Source organism: Delphinus delphis, chromosome 4 (genome assembly GCF_949987515.2).
Source record: "Delphinus delphis chromosome 4, mDelDel1.2, whole genome shotgun sequence".
Lineage (NCBI taxonomy): Eukaryota > Metazoa > Chordata > Mammalia > Artiodactyla > Delphinidae > Delphinus > Delphinus delphis.
In genome coordinates this window covers 65,813,197-65,831,467 of record NC_082686.1, presented here as the reverse complement: position 1 = coordinate 65,831,467, position 18,271 = coordinate 65,813,197, and the positions used below count along the sequence as shown (strand labels likewise).

The following is an 18,271-nucleotide window of genomic DNA, read 5'->3' as shown; positions in this document are numbered from 1 at the left end:
GTGTTCTGTACTCCAACAGTATTTGTTTTCAAAGGGTCTGTTTATTTTAATGCAGTTATTAAACACCAATTACTACACCATATAAAGGGAGTAAATAGACCAATGAGAAAAAGAAGGCCCATGAAAAAAATTTTTAAAACGATGTCACATTGTAAGCTACTTTCATTTTATGAGAGACTTCTCTTGCCTGCTCAGAGCATACCTTCATGCCTTTAAAAATATATATTCCAAGAACATAGTGGAATGCCATATAACTGTGACTGCTCAGTAAATATTTACTGATCAATGTGGTAAAGTTGAGCCAGAAACCTAATTATAGTTCTCTTTGCCTCCATTTTTAATCTGTAAAATGGGAGTACTATTACCTGTTTTATCTACCTTACGGGTTTTGTCTGGTACATGTCCAATTCTATAATGTTCATTATGAGCCTATTAAGCACTATATGAAAGGTAAACCCCTGGAGTTGCCTCTTTGGCAAGATTTAGGTTCTAAAAACAGCATTTTTGGATGTATACATCCAAAATTACTCTTTAAAGGACCATAGATAATAAAGTCTGTCTTTTTATTTATTAGTTTTTCTCCCAGTATTGGAACGTACCAGTGTTTCTTTCATTGAACCAGATGAAGAATTGTATTTAACTTGTATTATGGGTCATGTTGTAAGAAAAATAAGCCCTGTATTTTGTTTATTTATTTATTTATTTGGTTGCACCGGGTCTTTGTTGTGGCAGGTGCACTCCTTAGTTGTGGCTCACCAGCTCTTAGTTGCGGCACACGGGCTCCTTAGTTGTGGCATGCAAACTCTTAGTTCCGGCATGCATGTGGGATCCAGTTTCCCGACCAGGGATTGAACCTGGGCCTCCTGCACTGGGAGCATGGAGTCTTATCCACTGCGCCACCAGGCAAGTCCCAAGCCCTGTATTTTAAAAACTATCAGCAGGCTTAGTTCCATGAAATGCTCACACTGATAAGTAGCATGTGGGGGATGGGGAGCACTGAGTGAGATTCAGCAGATTCACTTCTCACATTTCATATTCTTTATGAACTAAAAACTATAATTATGAACTTATTAGTAATGGTTTTATAATCCATATTTCACTGGCTCCTGGCTTCCCTGCTGTTGCAGGACCTCCAGCTCCTTGCAAAGTCCCCTGCCCATAATTTCTAAGAGCCTGTGGAGAGTGTTCTACATGGACTCAAGAACAAGTCTTTTCTGTGGCCACATGGATGTCTGCTGCTGAGATTTCTGCTGTCTTTGAACACTTCTGGCACTCATCGCTGAGTCAGTCCCATTAAGCCAGGTCACCACAACCTTCTACTGGACATTTTCATGATCTACAGTGTGGTTCTCAAGGAATCAAAATGCTTCTGTGTTTGCTGGAGTCTCCAATACTGCAAAATTGTATCGTATTTCCTCAGAAGTAGAAAAAACACCCAATCACTCATCTTTGGATTATATTTTGTGATGTAATAAAGATTTTAGTGCACTCCTATTTCTGGTTATGGTGCTTTCCAAGAGGAGTCCATGAGACTGCATGAGAGTATGAATCTTTAAGATAGGTAAGCACTGTCCTCTCAATCCAAGAGTTAACATTCAAAATTGGTTCAGCTGGCCTGGTACGGGCATTGACCAAGTGGAATACTGACTAGTGCATTGTAGCAGTGCAAACTGATCAAAAAGTAGCCTGGCCAACACCCTCCTTGATGGCACCCACACTTCTTGGCAGTCTTTCTGCCAAAACCCTTATGTAAATCACCCTCTTGGCAGTCTAAACCCACTAATTTGCCAGATATGCCAAGATATGTTTGAACCCCAGTGGTGGACAGAGGTTTGTCTCAAGCTGTGATTCTCTGTTAAGTATTTGAATGCACCTACTTTTTAAAATTTGATACCCAAGTTATATTGCAGCAACAATAATGGAAAAAAATTTAATGTAAGAAAAAACTTTCAGAAAACCAACAAATCAATAAATCAAATGTTTTTATTCTTGGACATTTCCTCAGAGTCCCTCTCCATATGCAAATATTTTATAAAGTTCTAATTTTAACGGTTATAATTAGGTTTCACTTTTTCAATTGTAATCATATTGCTCATTTTGCCAGCATTTACTGAGTTCCTATTATGTGCACAGCATCAACTGAGGTCAAGAGAAATGCTTTACATCTCCATGTAATTCCATTTAAGCAGGAAGAAAGATAAAAGGTAAACTATGTGTGTCTTTTGGCAACTCCTGTTGATGAATTTTTCACTTGATGGTTTCTCTGGTGCTTAGAAGTACTTCATTTTAACTCCTCTCATGCTAGATTAAAAGCTTAACCTCTATGGAATAGTTTACTTACATAGCGTTCCAGCTGACTTTGCTCTGTAAGAGATTTGTTTTGAATTCTGAAGGAGCCCATACCCTTTTGACCTTGAAAATATTAAAACATATATAGTTTATAGTTTAAACATGTATAGTTTTTAGTTTTCTCAATTTGCTGTGAGCAAATGTGTTTCCCACCATATCTGGCACAGTTCTGGGCATGCAGCAGACACATAATAAACACTTCCTAATGGAATCAGGATATTCAATATTGTGTTTTTCAAACACAAACCCAGCAACATTTATAAAACTTTCATAGAACCACAGCCAAAGCATTTAACGATAAAAATTGGAGTAACTGGATCACTTTTTTTTTTTTAATATTTATTTATTTATTTGGCTGTGCCGGTCTTAGTTGTGGCTTGCAGGATCTTTGTTGCTGCATGTGGGATCTTCATTGCGGCATGCAGACTTCTTAGTTCTGTTATGCAGACTTAGTTGCAGCATGCATTCAGGATCTAGTTCCCCGACCAGGGATTGAACCTGGGCCCCCCGCATTGGGAGTGTGGAATCTTACCCACTGGACCACCAGGGAAGTCCCAACTGGATCACTTTTGATAGGAAGACTAAATGTAAAACTGCATTCAAATTGTAAAGACATAATTCGAGAAAATAGAAGAGGACTGAAAAGAGGAAGTGCTCAGCTGTCTCAGACATGTTGATTCCTCAAAAAGAAAAAAAAAATCTGTGTTAGTATTTTTCTGAGACTCTTGAATGCTCCTAAAAAGTAGTAAGAATCATTTAGGATTCTTTTTCCTGAATTATTACTTTTATCTTCAAGTAATGGGCACTATCAATACATATACAGTATAAATTATAAAAATAATGAATGATAGACACAGAAAAATATTAATGGGTTTACAACACTGAGCTATAAACCTTCCGCCAAGAATCCTTTCTGGTCTGATATATGGTACTTCCTACTACCCTCTCATCTGGATGTCATACAGGGACACACACTCCTTGGGGCTTTGTGCATTCTCTCCCATCCCCTTTCAGAATTCCATCCCACAGGGCACAGGAATGAAGTCAGAGCAATGATGCCTCTTGATGGCCACAATCCAAATGAAACTGTGGCCTGACTGAAGAAGACAGGCTGTCTCTGCATTCTGGAATTCCTTCTTGGATAATCCATGGGACTTAATTTCTCTTCAAGTGTTTCCCCCAACTCCAAGTTGAGCTGTTTAATAGCCAAGAAACAGAATGCCAATTTTCTTGTAACTTTCACATTCAGCATCAACCAGATATAAAGACCTAGAGTTTTCGGCTTCCCTGGTGGCGCAGTGGTTGAGAGTCCGCCTGCCGATGCAGGGGACATGGGTTCATGCCCCGGTCTGGGAAGATCCCACATGCTACAGAGCAGCTGGGCCGCTGAGCCTGCGCGTCTGGAGCTTGTGCTCTGCAACGGGAGAGGCCACAACAGTGAGAGGCCCGTATACCGCAAAAAAAAAAAAAAAAAGACCTACAGTTTTGCTGTATTCTCAGATGTGAGTCCTAGTTCCATGTGAACAAGAAAATATGACCATTTCTGATTTACTGCTGGCTAATGAGTTCTTAAAGTATTTGTTCCAACTGAGAGTTTTGCACTTTTAATTTAATACATTTAATGCACATAAAACAAGGCTGAATCACCTAGAATGTTGTAAAGTATACTTAAGTCAAAGTATTCAATCAATACATACTTATTGTTTTCAATTCATGTGGATTCACTTATTCAGTTCAATGTGGAAATATTTACACTCTTATCTAAAGAAGCCCTTTCTTAAAATTGTGAATAGAAATGGAGTAAAAGAAATAAAATTGAAACAGCTCAAAATAATCTAATCAGTTATAATGTATTAACCACATGATTATACCCTCTTTGGAGCAAAAATATGACAAGCATAAAAAACTAAAAGGATTCACTGAGTGTTTGCTTTCTTTTTAGATAGTATACTTCTTTAGATGTTAAATTAGAGTATTTATATGATCAAAGGCTTGATATGAAACTTTTAATATAACCAGAGTCTACTTCATAGTGGCAATGTTTCAAACACTGTCCCTCTTCTTTCTGGGTAGTCATCCATTATTTTCCCATTTGGGCACACCCCATTGGTTATAAGAAGCATGATCAAATATGCTGTCTTGTTACCCTGGGCACATTTTCAGCAACGGGAAAAACCACACAGTGTATGTTACCCCAGAGGCTCTCCTGCAGTGACAATGTCTTACATCTGCTACCTCCCATAATTCTCCATTGTCTACAAGATTTCTTGGTATAACATTCAAAGCTTTTTCAAATCTGGCCCCAAACTACCTTTTTTTTTTTTTTTTTCGCGGTACGTGGGCCTCTTACTGTTGTGGCCTCTCTCGCTGCGGAGCACAGGCTCCAGATGCACAGGCTCAGCGGCCATGGCTCACGGGCCCAGCCGCTCCGCGGCATGTGGGATCTTCCCGGACCGGGGCACGAACCCATGTCCCCCTGCATCGGCAGGCAGACTCTCAACCACTGCGCCACCAGGGAAGCCCCCAAACTACCTTTTAAGCTTTATCGTCCATTAGTCTCCTCTATCAGCTTTCTATTATAGCCAAACTGGTTTTCCTATAGTCAAATGAACAGACTCACACTGTCCTTAATTGCTCTGACAGCTGGATCCACCTAAGTTTACTAAGGGGGTTTGTCTGATGGGTTGGAAATGAAGTGGTAGAAAATAGTTTACTTCCACTTTCCTTTCTTCATCTCCAAATCCTACTACCCATCCTTTAAGATTCACTTTAGATTGAAGTGTCCTCCATTTACCTATTTTAAATAGGACAGCATGACCAATTCATTTGAGCATGAGTAACAAACATATTAGCAAATTATGTTCTGCCTTACAACTTATGGATTCAAATATGATCTTAAATAATTACTTATTTAGCTTTTCATGAGGTTGTTTCCCCAGAGGATAAGTTCACTAAGGGCACAGAGCCACTCAGGTGGCTCATGTACTTCTTTATATCAGGTGCCTAGCAGATGTCTTGCATATAACAAATGTTGGCTAGTTTTATTAATACAGTGTATAATTTATAATACAAAGGCTTATCAGTAGAAATGTTAGCATTGGAAAGCTTTGCTGAGAAATTTGGAGTTTTTGTTAAGAATTCCATGTAATGAGAGCCATTCTGAGGAATATGTGAATCACAGTAAAGAAAAGGGAGCCAATTCCCTTTTAAAACCCAACAAACATTGATTTATTGTAAAAATATGACATGAAAACAGTTAAAGTGAATATTTTCATCTATAATATGCCAATATATTAACAAAATTATTCTAATTTCTGTCTTCCTTTTCAATATGTTCATATTTTGCAGAATTGGAAATTGGTAATATACAATCAAGTTCTATATTTTTTAATTAGTATTAAGTTGTTATTAGTCTTTGTATTTATTCTTTTTTCTGTTTACATAATATGGACTTAGTAGAACATAATTTACTTAACTACACCTTTATTATCTGATACTGTTTCCCTTTCTTTTCTCTAGGCCCAGATTTTACATGCTACATAATTTCAAACTACCTCCAGTTCTCTGATACCCTGTAACATATATTTCCGCCATTGCATAACTTCTTTTTGCCTAGAATGTTCTTCCCTTCCATCATCTAAAAAACTAATCTTTGTTTAAAACAGTGGTCTACAAGATGAATGGATAAAGATGTGGCACATATAAAAAATGGAGTATTACTTAGCCATAAAAAGAAACAAAATTGAGTTATTTGTAGTGAGGTGGATGGACCTAGAGTCTGTCATACAGAGTGAAGTAAGAAAGAGAAAAACAAATACCGTATGCTAATGCATATATATGGAATCTAAAAAAAAAAAAATGGTACTGATGAACCTAGTTGCAGGGCAGGAATAAAGAGGTAGACATAGAGAATGGACTTGATGACATGGGGTGGGAGGGTGAAGCTGGGGCAAAGTGAGAGGAGCATCAACATACATATACTACCCAATGTAAAATAGTTGGCTGGTGGGAAGCAGCAGCATAGCACAGGGAGATCGGCTCAGTGCTTTGCAATGACCTAGAGCAGTGGGATAGGGAGGTTGGGAGGGAGGCTCAAGAGGGAGGGGACATGGGGAAATGTGTATGCATATGGCTGATTCACTTTGCTGTACAACAGAAACTAACACAGTATCGTGAAGCAATTATACTCCAATAAACATCTATTAAAAAAAACCCCAAAAAACAGCAAAAAAAACAGTGGTCTACAAACTATTTTGTTCTTACACTGTACTAGTAAAAAATTTTAATATCAACCCCCCAATATTCTGCATATTTATAAAACATATACTCTTGAGCTAACATGATATGCATATATAAGACATATACAGGAATAAAAAAGGATAACAGGCATAATAAACAATATTTTAAAACAACATTATTTAAAGCCCAATACTTTTTAAAAAATTAATTAATTAATTTTTGGCTGCATTGGGTCTTTGTTGCTGCGCGCAGGCTTTCTCTAGTTGTGGTGAGCGGGGGCTACTCTTTGTTGCAGTGCATGGGCTTCTCATTCCTGTGGCCTCTCGTTGCGGAGCACGGGCTCTAGGTGCGTGGGCTTCAGTAGTTGTGGCGCACGGGCTTACTTGCTCTGTGGCACGTACGAATCTTCCTGGTCCACGGTTTGAACCCATGTCCCTTGCATTGGCAGGCGGATTCTTAACCACTGCGCCACCAGGGAAGTACCCCCAATACTTTTTTATTCTCACCGCTAACCCCCCGCCCCCCCAAATTATTAACTGTCCCAGATGCATAGTCTTTAAACATTTTGGTAATTGTGAAGACTTCACACTGGCATTAGCTATATGTCATACTTAACCTTAGGGTAAATTTTGACTAAAAAATAGTGGATGGTTCATATTTCAAAAATTCCAAAAATTTCAGGCCTACTTCTTGTCAAATTTGATTAGCTCATTATTGTTTTTAACCTATTGATGTGACTGATGAAGAGTTCCTACTAAGAGTAGAATGTGAGCTTTGCCATTTTGTTTGTTCTTTTATCTACACTTTATTTGCAGGAATCATTTTCAATCTATGAGGGTCAAGTTAGTTAAAAATCAAATAATATGACTGCAAATCCATTAATTAAGCACAAGTAAAGTGTCGTATGTTGCTGAAATTTTTAAAAAGCAGGAGGGTACCGTATATTCACAATCCCTTCTAGGCTGTGGATTCATCCCCTTCCTTTAGGAAAACTGTATGGTGGACCATGTGACTCCTTCCTTTGACATAGGGACTGAGGAGGGCACCACTGTCTACCAGTATATTAACCACTGGAAAGGTAATTTCTTACGTTTTAAGATAAAAATAAGATTTAGTAGTTCTAGCATTCCAAAGGATCATCCCATACAACCTCTGGGTATATACACGCAACTTTGGAGACCGGTAGTTTAAATACAACTTGGAAAATGATCTCTGGGCCACTTTTCTTCCATAGCTGCCCAGATCACATTGTGGTGTTGTCTGTTTACACGTCTCCACTCTACAAGAGCTCCCCCTAAGACTGGAGCAAGACAGTCACCTCTGAATGATTTTATTCATCTTCACACTCCTGTATTCCTAAGACTTGGCACAGTGTCCTATAAATCAAATTGATTTAATCAAACTGAGCGATTTCACACTGCTACTTCTTTTCTTTGGTTCGTCTGCAGTCTTACCTTTGTTTTCTCTTTTTAAGTATTTTGTTTCTTATGTAAAGGTGGAAAATGAAGACAATACTGGAAATCATGAATACAGTAAGTATCATCCAAAATGCCATCAAAATGAATATTTCTAGACTCTTATGTGTGGGTGTGCAAGCACACACACATATGCAATTTTACATAAATGGGATAAACAATATTATTTTTTGATGGAGAGCAGAGTAATCTAGTATAAAGAAGCTGGATCAAATATACTCAGCTGTAGATTCCATCCCAGCTCTGCCATTTTCTAACTGTGTGGCCTTGATCAATGTACTTATTGCTCATCCCCCCTCCCCAATCTATTAACAAAAGAGTTAATAATGGCTGTCTCTGGAGGTTCAGGGAAGGACTGAACAAGCACTCAGTAAATGCAAAATCTTTTCCTTCCTCTTAATCTTCACATCGACCTTGTTATTGGAGGGTTTTCCTAGAGTTCATTACTAAACAACTCTTTTCCATCTTACAGTATCTGCAAATATCTGGAGCAGAGACCATATCTTATTAAATTTTGAAGGCCAGCACCCAACAACATTTAGGTATTTAATATCCGTTGGCTAACTAAATGAGGTCCTAGGAAGAGTTTGCTAGTGAACTTCTGTTTGTACTGACTGACCCTGGGTTCATCTAAATAAACAGCATCTCATTCTATTTGCTATCTTCATTATTAAACCTGCATATATTTTCTTCTAGTTTCAATTAAAAATGCAGCTAAGTGATTCTGAGCTATTGTGTAGTTTCCTCATTTGTAAAAACATAATAATAGTTCCATAACAGTACTTGGTAAACTTCATTAACGTAATAGTACTTCCCAAGTGCAAAGTGCTATACAAATACATGTAATTACTATAGAAGCCAGTTCATTGTGCATTTTAATTTATAACCGTTACCTTGTGGACAGGCTCACCAATCTCTTTTTTTCCCCCCTCTACTACACTACTTACCTGTTCTGTATCACCCAGCTTTCCTATATTCATCTTTTTCTAGTCCTCTGGTTGGTTACTGTGGCTCAGAATCACTGATCTTTGCAAGGGACCACCTGATGAGCCCTAAAGGAAACCAAACTATTAGAAACCAAACTAGGGGATGTATTCACAACCAGGCACACACAGTTGAAGACATAAGGCTTAGAATTTAAGATAAAGCAAGACCAGGAGAGGTGGGGACTATGTTTGAGAGAGAAGTACAAGAGATCTGAATCCTGGTTCTGCTTACTTTAGCTCTGTGGACCTTAGGTAAGTCAGTACAACTTTCAGACCTTGAGTTTCCTCATCTTTTAAGTGGAGGCTGGTAACAGTACTTACGATTATAATTTGAGATAGCATGTGTGAAGCACTTAAGAACAGTGTCTGGCACATTATAAACACTCAGGAAGCATTAACTATTAAAATCATTAAAAACTGATAAATGGTTGACAGCAGGCGGGAAGGTAGAGGAAGAATTTGAAAGGTCAGAGAAACAATCATGGAATGTTAATTTCAGTGGTTCTATATTTTCTCCTAAACTTCTCCCTCCTTATGTCCTAATTCTAGATTGAACTACTTTTATTTTTTCCTATAAAGTTTCCCCCCTCTTGGTCAGATTTTTTTTTTTATTTTAAACAGCATCAGTTCAAAATATTTGAAGGCAGCAACAGTAAAGCTATTAATCATAACCTTAAGGTAGACTATTTTTGTACTTTATTATATACAAAAGAATAGCCATGTTTCCAATTTGTATAACCTAAACATTTGTTATTCACTTTCCCGCTGGTATAACTGGGAGTAGGGATGGGGAGTAAAGAGGAAGGCAGGATTTAGAGCTTTGCCTCACAGTGTTTTAGGGACTAGTGGCAAAGGTCTTTCATAATAGTTTGCAGGGAGAGGCAACAATCATTTGACAAAATTGCCACGCACTGAGTTTGCTTTTAACATTCTTTACCCTTCTCCATGGCATCCAGAGGCCTCATGTTCTCTCTTCATTGCAAAGAACAAGAGCTGCTACCACTCCTGGCTATATAAAAAAACCTATGTCCAGGTTTGAGATTACAAATTGATTGCATGTTGGCCACATCTACCCTGGGATGTTTTTAATTCGGCCTGTAGGGTTTGGAAATATTGGTGTAAAAATCGAGGGATTTCATAGAAAAATCCTGCTTTACGGTTTCTCTTGGGGGAAAAAACCAGAATACCTCAGAACACTGGATCCACATTCTTCAGGGTAACAATCTGCTAGAGCCGAACAGCTGCTCCTTTCAGTTACAGCAGGGACACTCCAATTTGCCACGTTGCTTATCATTCCCTATTGTTTTACACCAGGCCAGTTTCACTCATTTGCTTTGCTTTTCTGGCCCCTGTAGACATCTGAGTTTGCAAACACTATCTAGACCTTTCCGTTCTCCCATCAAAGCTTACTTTGTTCTGTCCCAAGTTCCTCATCAGTTTAACAAAGCAACATCTAGTTAACCTGACCAAGTATGTGTATTTTTATATGTGCTCCCAGAGATAGTATCTTAACAGAACGGGATGACTCTGCAGGTGGAAATTACAGACACCACGGGACTGATGGCAACTGTCCTTTCTACTTTTTCTGTAGCCATACCTCACTGTCCTTAGGCAAACCACGGGAATCTGACCACTGGCCTACGTGCGAAATCAACTTATATAGTACTTTTATAGATCACCCTAGTTCCAAAGAACCAAAAACTACAAAGGGCTATTCTGACTCCCTGTTTCCTCAGAGTCTTCGGGATATCCGACCTGACGGCACTTCCCCTCACCTGCTTTTGGGGCCCGTTCTGCGCTGGGCAGTCGCGCCCGAAGAGCGCGCGCAGCCAGCATGAGCTCATTTCTCAGGGGCGTTTCTGGAAGGCCGGGTTTGGCCTGGCGCACGAGGCGCAGTCGCCCTCACTCTTATCAATGGCCTCCGCGACTGGGCGGGGCGCGGCCGCCGAGGGGCGCTGCCTGTCTGGAAGCTTTGTTCTCAGTTTAGCGCCCGAGAGCTCGCACCCAGCCGGGGAGGCGCCCTGAATCCGTCTGGCCCTTCCTGGGAAGACGCCGGCACTCGGGACGCGCTCTCTCGGGCGGAGGGGAGCCTCGGGCGCGCAGAATTAGCCCCGCCCCGCCGAGAGCCTCCAGTGGGTGGGGAGACCCCTCAACCCTCCGTTCGCTCGAGCGCTCGGAGCCCAGCGCCGCCGACCACAGCAGCTTCACACCGGCTCGCGAAGGGCTCGTGCTCCCTATCTGCAGTTTCCACACAAGCTGCAAGTAGCCGCAGGCGAGCCCGTCTAACCATCCGCCACGACCCCAGTCGCGATTCTCCCCGCTCCAGGGACCGCCACCGGAGACCGAAGGCCAATCACACTGCAGCTAGGTCTTGCGATTGGACGGCAGCGAGAGCCGATTGGCTGCCGCTACGGGTTTCGACCTCCCTCCTTTTCCCTTTTGCCCCGACTCCGGCTCCAGAGCTTCAGGCCAATGAGAAGGCGCTTTATAGATGCCCTCCCTTCGCTCTCAACTTCTCCCCACCTCGTCGAGGGAGGGGACGTCCTGACTGGCCAGACTGTCCTCGGAAGCCCCATTCCTTCACCAATCACCGAGGGAGGTGCACTCCCAGCGGAGTTTCGGCCAATTACAAAGCGGCCACGGCGCCCAGCCGTGCGGTTTCACCAGCGACTCCGGGCTTCACCGTCCTTAACTCTTCAAGCATTTTCCTGAGGGCCGGCGACTCCGATTGGTCACTGTTGCCATTGTCGAATTTCTCCTCCAGCCAGCCACAAGACAAGGCGAACCCACCTTCTTCTCGGTCGGCTATCTTCGGCATTTTCCGTCCTTGGGCGTGAATTTCCAGCGACACTTTCTAATTGGCTCCTCAGGTCGATCGGCTTTTTCCGGGAGGATCTGCAAACAAACGACATCCGTGATTGGTTCCGCTCGGGCTTCGGCTCCCCTACCGAAGGGGGAGGACACTCGGCTCGGCCGGCGATTCCCAGACGCCTGTTACGCGGACGCGGGGGCGCTGGGCGGTGTAAGGCTGGGTGGGGGAGGAAGGAGGCGGAGGACGAGTAGGAGGGGGGAGGGGGAGTGGGGAAAAGCTAGGCGGCTGCGCAGACGGCACTCCTCACACAGAGCTGCCCCTGACCCGGGCGAATGCAGGTTTGTGCTGCCGCTGCCGCTGCCGCCGCCGCCGCCGCCGCCCGGGCCGAGTGACAAAGGAAGGAAGGAAGCGAGGAGGAGCCGGCCCTGCAGCCACTGACAGGGCCCGGGCTGGGGGCAAAGCGCGGACACTTCCTGAGCGGGACCGTGCAGAAGCGAGGGGCGGGAGGGCGGCCGCGCTGGTGCCTTGGACGGGGGAGGGGGCCCCGAGGGACGGAAGCGGTTGCTGGGTTCCCATGTCCCCGGCGTATGGGGAGCAGTCGAGGAGCCGCTGCCTGGGGTCTGAAGGGAGCTGCCTCCGCCACCGCCGCCGCCATGGCCGCTGGATCCAGCCGCCGAGTGCAGCTGCTCCTGGCGCAATGAGGAGGGGAGCCGCCGCCACCGCCCGCCTCTGACTGACTCGCGACTCCGCCGCCTTCCAGTTCGCCGGGCCCCTGCCGTCAGGCCGCCGGATCCCGCCGCTGTCGGAGCCGCAGCGTTTCCCGACGCATCTCCGAGCCACCCCCTCCCTCTCCCTCCCTCCTTCCCATCCCCCTTTCTTTTCAAGCGTGAGACTCGTGATCCTTCCGCCGCTTCCCTTCTTCATTGACTCGGAAAAAAAATCCCCGAGGAAAATATAATATTCAGAGTACTTATTTTCAATCAAGTATCTGCCCCCGTTTCACGTGATATATATTTTTTAGGACCTCCCAACCATTTCTCCCTTCCAAGGAAAGGGAGGGGAAAGAATTGTATTTTTTTCCCAGCTCCCGATCATCTATATGTTAAATATCCGTACTGATCTGTCTTCAAGGAGAAATACATCGCTCGCTTTTTTTTATAGCTGTACAAAAGGAGTGAAAAGCCAAGAGGACGAAGTCTTTTTCTTGTGGGAGAACTTAATGCTGCATTTATCATTAACCTAACACCCCAACATAAAACAAAAGGAAGAAGAGGAGGAAGGAAGGAAAAGAAGGTGATTCGGAAAGAGAGTGATCATGTCAGGGCGGCCCAGAACCACCTCCTTTGCGGAGAGCTGCAAGCCAGTGCAGCAGCCTTCAGCTTTTGGCAGCATGAAAGTTAGCAGTGAGTATTGATTTTATTTTACACCCCCTTTCCACCTCACCCTTTAAATAAGAGACTTTAAAATATCAGGATCTTAAATTATGAGACCTTCTGATATAACAGCCGGAGGTAATGGAAAAGGGCAAAAACCTGTCTTCAGTCAAGGATGAGGCAGCTCCCTCTTTTCTCCTCCCATATCCCCTCCCCCGGTCTTATTAACCTTGAATTGAGGGAATATGATTTTTATTTGGATGATTCGATCTGAAACTTAGTTCTTGTCATATAGTTTTCTTGCAGTTGATAGCTTTATCAAGCGGTTGAGTTTTTCCATCTTAGAATAGCGATGGAAGTGTTTACTTGCTCATCCTTTTGAATAAAGCGAAGGACAAGACTCATAAACCATTATGTGCCTTTGCAGAATGTGTCTTTTGGAATGAGGGATAGTTTAGTTAGCTCAGGTCTCAGGAGTTATCATAGTTTTGTATACTTAATAGAGGAGCTAAATGTCACTGTCTCGTAACATTTCTTTCTTGCCTATGTGACTATACAAAGTATGTGTTCATAATCTAGAGATGAACTTGCTCCGTAACCACATTACGGTTTGGAGGCAAGCTTTGATTCTTCCCTTTAGAAGGGACCGGTGGGGCTGATTGATATGCAGTAGCAGTAGTATCTCAACATGCATTGTTCTAAATTGGATAAGTGGTATAATATGTTATCTCTTAACCTTTCCATTTTGACATTACCAATCTACCACTATAGAATTAACGTTTAATCAAAAGGTAATTTGGAAGTATGTCCAAGTTTTGATTGGGGCTTGTATTGTCATGTTGCCAAATGCTAAGTTGAATGTTAATTGTCACTGACTCATCATTAAAGTTCAGTTTTAGGGTGCCATTGCACTCAGTACTTGCTAAATGATCTAGAGTTCAGGGGTTCCTTCTTAAGACTATTTAAAATACTCTTGCATTGCTTTCCTGTTGAATTTAGGTAAGACTATGGAGTTAGAAGAATATGGATTTAGACCTTTCCATCATAGGTTTTGCAGAAGGCTGTGGTCCTGCATATAATAGGGATACTTGGGCTGTGTTCAAGGTTGTTGCTAGACTGTACCGTCTTCCCTGATTTGTGCAGAAAAGTCTATGTTGAGTGTCCAAGTCTATACTAAGTGTCCAATGTTCTAATGTTCTCTATATGTGGATATGTTTATGTGGTATTTAATGACAGTTTATTTAAACATACTTACAGAATTTGACAAAAATATCTGTATTGTTTCCTTATTCCTCCAGAAAGGGGCATGATGAGGGCAAAGAAAAACTGTTTTGCTGCCTAGAAGGAGAGAATTGAACTGAGATTTTTAAAAAGTATTTGCTGTTATATGAAATTGATTATGTCCTTAAGCAACATAAAATGATCACTCTTATTTGAACTCAGAATTTCAATTTATTTTGGCTTTTGGAACTTGCCTGAAACAGGGTAGTCTAAGGTAATAACTGAATGGGAGATTATTTTTGAGAGTTAAGTTTTTTTTTGGTGACTAGCTAGTTCAGAATGCAGGGTATGTGAAGAGGGAAGCTGATGATGCATCTTTCAGGGAATGGTCAAGCTTTCTAAGCACTTCATGGGGTCATTTGAGAGGAATATTTTAAAATTCTGGGGTAATTTTCTGCTGTGATGAAGCAAATCTTATAATAGCTACTTAAGAGCCTCTTGTGGTACTGGAGTGTTAGGATGTTTTTCATCTTGGTTTAAAAACCACTTGAAATCAATTTTAGGTAATTAATGTATTAGATCTATTTCAGAGAGCAAAATAGGATAGCTTATAATATTAAATTTGGGGACTTTTCATTTAATTTCCAGGATTCTCTTTGAATCCTGTGTGGATGTTGCCTGAGGATGGAGTAACCCTTGCAAAGTGTGCAGGTTAAAATGTTGACTTTTCTGTTACCATATAGGTCAACCTAACATTTTAAAAGTTGGAGATCAGTGCTAATTATGTGTTTTTGACAACCCTGACTTTAAGGACATTTTGGAAGAAAGGGGAGTAATTAAGCATTTGTTGGAGTGCTAGTGTTCTAAGGGACCCCTGTTCAAATGAGAGATACGTAAGAAATTATAGTCCTTGGCCTGAAAATCTTGTCAGTTGTTGAGACAGGTTATAGGTCAAAATGTGAAAACAATGTCATGATGACTGCAAGATTATAAATGCAAACAGAAGTGCTTCGTTCAGAGGGACAAGAAATGAAGGGATGAGGTACAGGGCTGGAGAGAGAAGACTTCTGTAGAGGTGTGTTTTAAGACAGGTGTTAAAGGAGGCAGTAACTTGAATTGACAGAGAAGCATAGAGGATTCTAGATGGAAGGAATGGACAGACACACAGAGGTGGTGATTTTTGTATTTATAAAGCAGGTTAGTAAATCTGAATGAAAGGGGCCTAAATAGGAAAATAAGAGGAGATGGAATTTGGGAAATGTGTTAACTGATGGAGGGCAAAGGGGGCCTGTAAGAGTTTGGTTGAGATTCAAGAGAGATTGGTATTTACTGTAGGTTGCTGAACGAAATATTTGAAGACGATCTGGGCAGCTGAGTTGATGGGTTAGTAGCAAAACATCAGAGCCATTTTAGGGAGTAGTAGGGTATGTCATGAAGAATGAGAATATAAAGTGTGAAAATGAGATGAAAGCACATTTGCAAGACAGCGTGAATGAAGAACTGGCAGGGCTTTGGATTGGATTGAAGGGGAATATTTGGGAAGGAGTCAGGAGTTAAAAATAAATTCTGATGTTACTGGTCTGGAAGATTTGACCACCAAGTTATATTGTTGATTGTAATGGGAAAGTTGAGAAAGTGCTGAGATGAGAGGGTAGTTGAGTTCACTTTTTAAAAATTTAATATACAATAGGTTTTCTTGAAATTCAGAGGCAGCAGTTGGTTACTGGCAATGATATTTAACTTTACAGTCTTGAACTGTTTCTAATTTTTCTGAACCCAAAACTGTCAGATTTATTTTCAGGACTAGTAAACTAAAGGTTTTTATTTATATGCATTCCATTTAAAGTCCTAAAAAAGAAAATAATTTTTTATGTAGATTCAAAAACCTCACACTTGAAACTTAGTTATAATAACCCGATGGTAATTTATTTGAAAACAATGAAAATATTTTTTGGGCTAAACCGTGACATAAAAATTTTAGATATTTTATACAGCCTTTAATCTTCGGTACTTGCTTAAAACTAGTTTTTCATAAATAATGGTTATTCTTAAGTAAACCTTCCATTTAAAATAATGGTAATATGCAGACTCCAGCAGAAATTAAAAGTTGATTTTATAACAAGTATTTTTTGCCTTTTTTTGTTGAGCTAAGTTTAAAACAGTATATTTGAATTTTTTTTTGGCTGTGTTGGGTCTTCGTTGCTACACGTGGGCTCTCTCTAGTTGTGGTGCACGGGCTTCTCATTGCGGAGGCTTCTCTTGTTACAGAGCTCGGGCTCTAGGTGCTTGGGCTTCAGTAGTTGTGGCGTGTGGGCTCAGTAGTTGTGGCTCGTGGGCTCTAGAGCACAGGCTCAATAGTTGTGGTGCACGGGCTTAGTTGCTCCGCAGCATGGTGGATCTTCCCAGACCGGGGCTCGAACCCGTGTACCCTGCATTGGCAAGCGGATTCTTAACCACTGTGCCACCAGGGAAGTCCCTGAATTTTTTTTTTTTTTTTTTTTTTTACTCGCTATGGTGAACCCATTTTTTTTTTTGCCCTCGTCCATATTCAAGTGTTATTAAATAAATGTAAATAGTTATGAAGTTCTTCTGTAGAATCACATGATATTCTCAAAATAGAGAAAGTGAGGGACTGTCTATGGTGACTTTTGGTTAAAATATTAGTAATAAATCTTTTTGATAAACTGTTAGTGAAAATTTAGCTAGTTGTCTAGCTAAGTCAAGTTATTTCCTCATATAAAACTTTTTTAGATCAATTTTTTTTAGTGAAGTGAATAATTAATAGTAGTTGCATATTACTGTGCAGTATTTAGTTGTATGGTGACTAAAACCAAAGAGCAGGTGGCAACTTAGAGTTTTTCTATTCCAGAGGGAATTTAATCTCTTTGTGACACATAAAAATCAGGTTATTAGAATGTAACCAATTTCTAGATTATCCATTGTGGAAGAGAGCTCATGTGTGAAACTGAAAACTAGACTTTTATTTTCATTGTTTTCATTCCTTTCCCAACCAGCCCTTTCCAGAGTTGTTAAAAAAACTAGACCTTCATATAAAAATTGCATGCTCTCTTGTTACATGCACCTCTAGAATGCTAATTGTGAAATGACTTTAAGGCACAGTAGTGTACTAGGAAAAAACTTCAAGGGAACCCAGAGGTTCACAAATCAATTTATGACTGGTTGGGAATTGCATTTAGAAAATGAGGCGACATCTTCTCATTTCACTTGCATAGTTCAGCTGAAAATCAGTATATACTTGTATCCTGTGCTGTCTGCCCCTTGTTTTGGACTTAGGTTGCTGGTGTGAGATACTGTTTTGGAGAAACAGCAAGGCTGGGGAAGCAGCCTTAAGTGTCAGCAGCAGATTCTGAGACCAAGGGAGCTCTGTTTTTTTGTGTGCATTATGTGTAGAGAAGGCTGTGAAACGTGCATGTGTTGCAGTTCCATACATTTAATAACTCTCATGGGATTGTGGGACAGCGGTGGGATTGGGCAGGCTGTGGGATTGTGGTGTCTCTTGTGATGCTCCACCCTGCAATAGGAGAATGGAGGGGCAGAGCATGTGGGTGTGATGGGATTATATGCTGGTACTAACAGAACTAACCTGATTTCCCAGATATTGTTCTACTAAGAACATAATCACCATGAGTAAATGAATTTATTGGAATGTTTAGCATCATTTTCTAGCCTATTTTGGGGGGGGAGGGGTTGGAGGAGATAGTATGGAAAGGGAACCTTGCATGATTGCAAGGATAGAAGCATTTTCATGGTTCACTGGTTTTAAAGTAGAGGTTGCAATCTTTGCTTCTATCTTGG

At 41.2% G+C, this 18,271-nt stretch overlaps 1 protein-coding gene and 1 long non-coding RNA gene across 5 annotated transcripts in view; one reads left to right on the top strand and one right to left on the bottom strand.

The window, feature by feature from the left end:
• Positions 1 to 2,685: 2,685 nt before the first annotated feature.
• Positions 2,686 to 11,362, bottom strand: LOC132424093 (uncharacterized). Its single transcript, XR_009519165.1, has 3 exons — positions 10,825 to 11,362; positions 9,011 to 9,115; positions 2,686 to 3,029 (listed from the first exon to the last, which is right to left on the bottom strand). It is a non-coding gene; the product is annotated as an uncharacterized lncRNA (long non-coding RNA).
• Positions 11,363 to 12,185: 823 nt separating this feature from the next.
• GSK3B (glycogen synthase kinase 3 beta) overlaps positions 12,186 to 18,271 on the top strand; it is a 201,100-nt gene continuing 195,014 nt past the window's right edge. The window contains exon 1 of one of the 4 annotated variants that reach the window (XM_060010716.1): positions 12,186 to 13,264. In XM_060010716.1, the coding sequence (XP_059866699.1) occupies positions 13,177 to 13,264 (88 nt within the window). In that variant the 5' untranslated portion in view covers positions 12,186 to 13,176. The remainder of the gene's footprint in view (positions 13,265 to 18,271) is intronic. The other 3 variants (XM_060010718.2, XM_060010715.1, XM_060010717.1) reach the window with 3 other exon arrangements.